The 9,133-nt window shown below is 29.2% G+C and overlaps 1 protein-coding gene and 1 long non-coding RNA gene across 2 annotated transcripts; both read right to left on the bottom strand.

The window, feature by feature from the left end:
* Positions 1–1,499: 1,499 nt before the first annotated feature.
* Positions 1,500–2,526, bottom strand: LOC108773125 (uncharacterized). The gene is made up of 3 exons (XR_001940677.1): positions 2,405–2,526; positions 2,073–2,216; positions 1,500–1,681 (listed from the first exon to the last, which is right to left on the bottom strand). It is a non-coding gene; the product is annotated as an uncharacterized LOC108773125 (long non-coding RNA).
* Positions 2,527–6,732: 4,206 nt separating this feature from the next.
* On the bottom strand, positions 6,733–8,387 carry LOC108773115 (uncharacterized protein C19orf47 homolog). The gene is made up of 3 exons (XM_018538835.1): positions 8,369–8,387; positions 7,043–8,110; positions 6,733–6,949 (listed from the first exon to the last, which is right to left on the bottom strand). The coding sequence occupies exons 1-3, from the start codon at positions 8,385–8,387 to the stop codon at positions 6,816–6,818; spliced, it is 1,221 nt and encodes a 406-aa protein (XP_018394337.1). The 3' UTR covers positions 6,733–6,815.
* Positions 8,388–9,133: the final 746 nt, after the last annotated feature.

Below are 9,133 nucleotides of genomic sequence, written 5' to 3'. Positions count from 1 at the left end.
TATTTTACAAAGAGCGTAAAATATAATTAATGAAATTCGTTAAATGTTGAAATATTAATGTGAAACATTTGAATTACTTATTATAATTTTATATTTTTTTAGTTGGCGGAATTTTTTATATCAACTTTTGTAGAAGAGATCTTTGAAAGTTTCACACACATAACTTTATATTAAGGAGTTTAAAAAGTTCATATAATTTGTCTCTTTAAAAATATGTACGCAACATAAATTATAGAAAAATAATTTTTATTAAAAAAGGGGGCTTATAATGTTTTCAATTTGCTGATTCAATCCAAGTCGAGTCAGAAAATTAAAAATTATTTCTGAAAAAATTTTTGTAGATTTCAAATAGTTGCATAATTATAATTTACTGTAACATTAATAATGACCCGATCGGCATCGAAACGTTTGTTGTAATATTTTTATTATTTTGAATTAAAAGTTTCTTTGTTACATAAAATTGGCTCTTAGCCTTTCATTTGTCTTTTGTTGTTTTACATATAGAACCTTCTATAATATAAGAACCATTTAGCAAATGAAGATTTCCAGATACTTATTCATGAAAAGTTCGCAATAAATTATATCAAAAATTTTTTCTGAAGTGTGTGAAACTCTCACAATAGTTCTACCAGATAAATTTATCTTTTTAATAAAAATATTTTATTTTTTTATAGAACAATTTTATTTCAAGAAAATTTACAAATATTTACACATATATTGTAATGAGAATTATTTCTAAGAAATTAATTACAAAAGTAATTATGAAAATGAGGAACCGATATGCATTTTAACGAAAGCTTGCAGAAAATAGAAATAATTAAAATCATGTTAAATAACTTTGTGGTATAGAGTCAGTCATGTGGCTGCTGTGAGATTCAAATCCATCTAGAACACACGCATATCAGATTTTATTTGGTGATGATCAAAGTGATGATCATCACTAAGCCAATGACAAATTACCGAGAGTATCTTTGCCTGACAACCTTTTCTGATAAGCCGTTCCATGATGGAATTTATTTGTTCTACCATGAATTATTTAGTGTCAAAAACTGTAGATCCTATATATCAATGGATATCAGGTTGATGTATGTAGAAAAGATCATCACTGACAAAAGATGACACATTGAGAAAAAGAAATAATTTTATAATGCTACTAATTCATTAGATTCGATTCAGAAGAAGCCACATTATTGGAACCTCTGGATTAATAGGAATATACAGAAAGCGATGGTGAAATAGCAGAATAGGTCGTGGGTATAGGCGATTTTTGATGAATTAAATCTTTGTATTTTCCTAATTCTGCTTCTATAAGAATTTCATTAATGTAATGTTTAGCCATTATACGTGAATAATTGTCTAATTTCTTCAGTGTCAGTGCCACGTATTCACCGTAAATCTCATTTTCATCTCGTTGGCATTCTTTTTCTGCGACAGGAGCCTTTAAAATATACAGTTCACTTGGCTTGTTATCTTCATTAATCTTTTTTTTCTTTGGGTTACTTAATTCTGGAGAATAAAACATTTTCAAATATTTTCTTCGCAATGAATTATTACGCAAGCATACGTTTCTCTCTGGTTTGCGTGATGTAACTTCCACTTTTGGGCACATTATTTCTGTTTTGTTAATACTTTCTTGGTTCTTACGGATACTACTTTCTTCCTGTTGACATGTTTCAAAAGTCTGAAATAATGAGAACATTACCATAAATATATATTATAACCATTTTGATATAATTTATTTAATAACTCATTTTGACAAATTATATTACTAAAAGTTGTAATTGGAGAGAGATTTAGATGTAATTAATTTTATATCCTATATACATACATATATAATTCTATAAATGATATAATATTTGAAGAGCAGAATGAGCAAATAATATATAATTTAAGGAAAAACAATACTGAAGAATTAAATTTATTTAAAAAAGTAGCTAAAAAAAGTAGCCTGAAAATTTATAATCTACTCTAAAAAGAGAAGATATACTAAGATTGGGCACATAATTTTACTTTCAAAATTAATAAATTAAAAGAAATTCATAAACTGTAAATGTATGTAGTGTTTATTTTACCTCAGAAATATCTTTTGTCCTTCTTGATTTATAATGATCTCTTAAGAATGTCATTGCACAATATGCAAACCATTTTGATCATACTTTTTTCTCAGTTTCTTTTGTAGAATCAATCATCTTCATTCTCTCTCTTCTGTATGATGCCTAGAAAAAATAAACTCACACACATAGATTCATAAAAAATACTCATTCATTATCAATAATTAAACACTGACTTATCCTAAAACTATTGAATACAAAATAATGTATAGTAATAATTTTAAAAGTTATAATTACTTTTTGTTGCAATAAACTACTGGTATATAAAAAGAAATATATTTGTTTATATATACCTGTAACGAAAGCCACTTCTTTTTAACATCTAGTATTGTTGTACAGAATTTGTTGGCAAGATTTTCCCATGTCTCATTTTTTTTCCTACTAATTTTATAATATGGATCTGAAGAATCCCATAAAATCGGTAAGCTTTCAATTTCATTAATAAATAATAAAACTTTGTCGTTTAGCCACTCCATTATATTTCACTAATGCTTTATAATATATTTTTATTATTATTATGTTGTGAATTAATTATAATTTAATAATTTATATTATATACGTATATATGTTGGATTATTATTATTCTTATATATATATATTTGTGTTAAGTTCATTTGTCATATAAAACGGAGTAATACTTTAATATTGGAATAAAGTATCATGATTTACGACTTGGATAACAAAGATTTGATAACACAGTATCACACAATATATTATTAAATTACACTGGATTGGTGTTTTTGGATTATGAGTTTATTAAAGTGAATTAATGTTCCAGAATCGTTCAAGTGGTGCATGGTGCACGTTCTAGTTTGGCCAAACTGTTGCAGGGTCATAAAAGTTTGACCTAAGACCCTTTGTAGGGCCGCCGCCAATTCGTCGTAGGACCGACAAAACTGGTAATGGGGAATAGTAAAAAAAAATATTTAAAAAAAAATATTATATATATTTATCTTTCAAAAAGATCCCATTGTGGTATTAAAGAATCGAATCCGTGTCTTCCACTTGACAGATGAACACTTTACCACTAACAATAAGCTTTTCAGCACCTCACCGAATGCTTTTTCTTTGATAAACATATCGACAAAAAAGATAGAACGTATTCGACATTCGTCAATATTTATTTGAGCTTGTTTGTATTCGCGATATCAGTCCAAGTTCGTTCGTAATTCTTTGTGCTTGTTCGCATTCGCTCCTGCTCAATTTGGACTATTTGGAGCAATGTATTAAGAGGTATGGACAGTGTGAAGGCCTGAAAAATCGGAGGTTCTTTGGGAATTATTTTTTTAAATATAATTAAGTCAGGTAATTTTGTTTTATGGCGTCTTTATTGTATCAATTCTGAAGTATGTAAAAAAAAATTTTGTCTCGATTACTTATACATATATAGGCTGCTGTACAAAAGGGTAATCTTGAACAGTTACTTTTGCCTCGGACAGCAAATCAAAAAATCTACTCGACCTATTGACCTATTGTAAATTGCATTTTGTTCAGAAAACTTACTTCTATCGCTGGACGTAACCGTTTTTTAATTAATAAAAATTTCACAATTTTATTCAACTTTTTTGTAACAAAGGCTTTTTGTAAAAAAGGCCAAATTAAAAAAAAAGAATTCATATGTCCGCCATTTTGTTACTTTTTGCAATTTTGTGATTTCCCTACGTCCTGCTATAGAGGTAAGTTTTCTGAACAAAATGCAATTTACACCAAGTCAATAGGTCGAGTAGATTTTTTTATTTGCTGTCAACGAGGCAAAAGTAACTGTTCAAGATTACCCTTTTGTACAGCAGCCTATATATAAGTAGTCGAGACAAAAAATTTTTTTTACGTATCTTAGAATTGATACAATAAAGACGCCATAAAACAAATTACCTGACTTTATTATATTTTTTAAAAAAATTCCCAAAGAACCACCGATTTTTCAGGCCTTCACACTGTCCATACTCCTTAATAAAGATAAAATGTGGACTGACAAAGTACTTATTAATGAGTTGAATCTTGAAAAAATATTTAATTATCAAATAGGCCCATTAAACCCTGTAATAATTTTTATTTATAATTTTTTATTTATAAAATTGCACTTCTATTGTTATTATTTGCGTTCTATCGTTATCATAATAATCATTAGAAAAAGATGCTATTTTATATTATTGTAATATATATTATTGTCATAAATGTTTGCTTATTTACACAGCATTTATATAATAATGAATATATAATTATGAGGGATAATATATTATAATTTATTATATTATTAATTATTTAACTCAAATTATATCAAGTATTTAATTCAATTTATACTCTTATTCCCAGGACCATCAGACCCATCAGACGCTATTCGACAATAATTAAAATTATTTATTTAAGGTTGGTTGCTGCTGAAAAAATCTTTTATACTGACAAGAGATCATTATTTATACTGTACATATCATGCACTGATTATATTATCCATCAAAATGAAATGTTATTAAAAGACAAGTCAAAAGCCAAGTGAACGAACGTGAACAAATGCAAATGGACTACGAACTTGATCGACGTGTGCGATAGTCATGAGTATGAACTGCGAATGAATCTAAATGTAGACGGGATGTTAAATAGTTTAACAAAAGAGCATATCAGACGAAGAGCTTCCCTTTCTTCCACATGTATTTAAGTGGAAAAAAATTATCCCCCGCGGGTGGGGGATAATTTCAGAAATAAATTACTTGGTACAAAAACATTCGTCTCATTTTAATATTCATTTTTACCAAGATTAACTCATCTTACTTTATAATTTACTTTTTACTTTTTTCTAGTTCTAACAATTAGAGAAAGATAAGGAGTAAATTAAATAGAAATTAAATAAGTTAATCTATATATATTGATAAAAATAAACTTGAAATAAATATTTTTAAAAAAGAAATATATTTTCGCGTGTATTTACTGAAGTTTTCCAAATTTTTTTATAGAAATGAATATGAAAATTATAAAAATGTATTAATCATTAATATTAAGCTTTTTATGGCAAAGATTATAAAGAAATTATTGCCCCTATATAGACATTTACTGAAAAGTATACACTAATTCTGTACATAGATCTTAAAAATTTAATAGTAACGAAATACTGAAATGTACATCGCATTTTTTGTTGATATATTGACCAACAAGCGTTTTTGATTTCGTGAACACTCATCCTCTCTCTCTCTCTCTCTCCCTCTCCCTCTCTTTAACTTAGATTCATCATTAGAAATGTAAAATGTAAAAATAAATTTTTCAATATTCACTTACGAAATATAAAATAATAGCGAATTAATATCATACGGTAATGGTTCAGTTATACAAAACACTTTTATAATTATATCAATCTGTTATTATCACAAGTTACACTTATCAATCACTTAAAATATTGATAAACGTTGCTAATATTATAGGACACTTTTGGCAGATTACTCCTCTTTTATACCAACATTTATGTATTATAAAACAAATAAATGTTTATTGTATACAGGAAGAATAGAAAGGTGTTGAATTAAGTTATAGGAAATACAGTTAAAAATATAACAAGTCAAGTTTCTCAAAACATAGCAAATCTAATTGCTCGTTCATACAGTTATATTTGTATATATCATCATCTCATAGTATTATAAAAACATAGCGATATATAGTATAAGAAAAAAACAATAACTCCATAAAACTTTCTTCTTTTTTCTTAAAATTAAAAAAGTTACACATAATTCCAAGTTTAAAATATAGTTTTATCTTATAGAATATCATCATAGTTACTTAATCTTTATATAAAATTGAAAATCGTCTCTTAAAATATCTCAAATAAAAAAAAGAAGAGGAAGTAAAAGTTTGCATAATCTTTTAGAAATCTCTGAATAAAACAATACATCGCATTACAGATAGTACAGATTGTAGTATACAATTTGCATTCTTTATGATCGAGCAATTCATGGCGTCGCTAAATCTAATTATAAGTCATTAACATTAGTTATTATATTTACATTATATATGCCATTCACAATAGCCTTGCAAGTGACTCTGGGTGCTTTTCAATCGCTTGACACATTTTAACACTAATGTACACAGGAACACACACACAAAGTGTAGCATTACGCACAATTTAATTGGAATAGAATAGGTTTGTTCGCGTTGCTTGAAATTCACAAAAATATTTGCACTTAAAACGAGATAAATATATATTCAGGTATTGAAAAAAAACGAAGATACTAAGTGTGAAAAGTGCAAGCAACGCGAACAGACCTAATGTACACACTATGTACAATTTCAGATAGAATTAGATTAAATTTAGCTTTTCCACCTGCATTAAATAAAAAGAAAAACGAAAGTGCTGGTTGCTCAATGTCCTTCAACCTCATTTATAGCTGACATGATTAATAACACATATAATTGTTACTACACAAGCTTACATAGCTGATTTAGTAGCCCTTCAGCTGAGTACGAATGTGTTGTGTTAACAATTACATCAATTGGAATGCAACTTGTGTCACCATGTACATAAAAGTGCTTAGCGATTTTACAATTGAAAAACACCCTCTGGATATATCCATTTGTAATAAAAAGGAAGTCTAATCAATTACTTGATTAGCATTAATCAATGTCAATGCAATTGGTTTGAAAAATTCTAACTTTATACAAATAACAGTTCAATTGCTTGTTTGAGATTGATAGGGGGAGGGGGAGGGGGGTATCAAGCCCAACTTAAATACCCAAGCGGCTGAAAACATCTGCCCTTTTGACATGTGTCACTGTTGCCACTTTACTAAAAGTTACTTGTTTGGCAGTGGTTGTGCCCAAGCGTGCTTTAGCTGGTATTGAAACAAGTCGTTCTGAAGCTGTAATAATAAAATTAAGAAAAACTATTCTCTTTTACACAATTACCCCCCTATACATTAGTAAAATTTATATAATATAATATATATACAAACCTAACTTGCCCGATGTAATTGTAGATACTTGTTTGGTAATACCTTCGGTTTTCGATTTAACAGTAGGTAGTTCCTTTTTTAACTTCAGTATACGATTTGTATTATTCAAAGTAATTTTCTTGTTAACTTCGTGATCAGCATGCATAGTGCCGATAATTTTAGGCGTGACTCTCTTTGTCATTATAATTGATGTGCGTACACTAGGTGATGTTCGATTTTTCAGTATGCCTTGTGTACTGATAGTGCTAGACCCATTCTTAAGTATTCCTGCAGTAATTGTTTGGTCTTTCTTAACATCTATGTCACCAAGACGCTTAAAAACATTACTAGATCTCTTAAATACATCTTTACTGACTCCAGTAATATTGAAAGTAGGCGTTGTATCAACTAAATTAGTTGTGCTCGTGACCGAGCTATCGCCTAATCTATCAAATACTGTTCGTTTTTGTTCAATAGGTTTTTTAAGTACTTGAGTTCTCACGGTTGTTACTTTCGGTGTCGTGACAGTGTATTCGATATTGTCTTCACTACCATTCGTCGTTTTTATTTTTTTCTCTGAGATATCCCAACTATCTTGATCATTGTCTTCATATACTTCTTCTGATGCCAATTTTCTTTTGACGGATATTGGTTTTTGATTAACAGCATTAGTAGTAACTGGAGCAGAAATAGGTTTCTTTACAGTTACAACCTTTTTTGTTGCAGATAAAGGTTTAACTATCTTTTTTGTAGAATCTGTTTTAGATGCTGCTAAAATCATAATCTTATTTCCAATATCCTTGCTCATTTTTTTCATAATAGGTTTTGATACAGAAACCTTTGGAGTTGGAACGCCATCTTCCGAATCAACTAAAAATCTCTCACAGGTTGTTTCTTCCACTACTTTCTTGGCATATCTCAATATAGCGATCATATCTCCCATTAATGTGATACCCATTTCTTTGAGACTAGGTTTATCCAAATCTGGCAACATATCGGGTTTTATACGATTGTTTGAGAATACAACTGCATGTTTAGTGGCCACATCTTGAGGAAATCCAGCTCCTTTGAAGAACTTTACCCAATAAGCTATAAAATAATATACAATTATATGTAAACGAAATAAAAGTATTAAACCTAAAAAAGTATACATAAAAGATATTTTAAGCAAACAATTTACAAAATACGTTATGCATGTAACTTTTAAATTACTAGGTCGTTTGATGTGAATAGAAGATGGCATTATTTACCATTTACAAGTTTTTGAACCGTTATAAATTAGTAATTTAAATTTAAAAAACTGCAAATTTGTGTGAAAGATCGTTATAAAACAAATCCGCAACTTACCCGACAAGAATGCAGCCATTTTAACAATTGAAGTATGCGATCCGTTTTGTCTCGTATTCTTCGTGATAATTAACTAAGTCAGGGAACTAGACTCTCTTTCCTCAAGAATCTATCTCTGCCCACATTTTGTACATTTTGCAAAGAGCCGCCACAATTAAGTTCCAAGTTAATAATCGTATGAATTTACCATACAAACAGATACACGGAAGATTCTGATTAACGATATCTTATTATACCAATTTTAAACCGTTTCTTACTCTATTTTATACAATGTCGAGAGAAATTATTAATAAACACAAGAATTTCTCTGGAGCTCAACTATGCCTATATATGTATAGACGGTTTCTGTATATACGACATACACAAAAACGAATTTACGCTTCCACACAAGTATATAAAACGACATACATCAAGCGATATTCAAGAGCAGGACAGAGCATGGTGGAATTAGAGACTCTATAATAGGGAGTCCAGCCAAAGATGTCATCACTCTCATTGGCTAAGAAAGAATATGACGCAACCTATCAAAAATGCGTATTCCGGTGTATTCGATTTCTGATAAGTTAAAACTTATCGCTATCGCTATTTCCTCGCATTGTGTTTAGGGCTTAACCAATTGACGAATATTAAGCATCAATATTGATCACGTGATCTGTTTTGACGCTAAAAATAAGCGTCAAGCGTCAGCATGAAATTGTACCAAATTGTACCTTTAAAGACTGAGGGTGCTGTCCCATGATACGGAAATTACACCGGAACGGAACA

Source organism: Cyphomyrmex costatus, unplaced genomic scaffold (genome assembly GCF_001594065.2).
Source record: "Cyphomyrmex costatus isolate MS0001 unplaced genomic scaffold, Ccosl1.0 scaffold199, whole genome shotgun sequence".
Classification (NCBI taxonomy): Eukaryota; Metazoa; Arthropoda; class Insecta; order Hymenoptera; family Formicidae; genus Cyphomyrmex; species Cyphomyrmex costatus.
The sequence above is the reverse complement of the archived record's forward strand: the minus strand, read 5'-3'. Positions and strand labels throughout refer to the sequence as shown.

Excerpts from the sequence above, each read along its gene's own strand:
- LOC108773115 (XM_018538835.1), bottom strand. Across the intron at positions 6,950-7,042 it reads AATTACATCGGGCAAGTTAG|CTTCAGAACGACTTGTTTCA; the intron begins GTTTGTATATAT and ends TTATTATTACAG.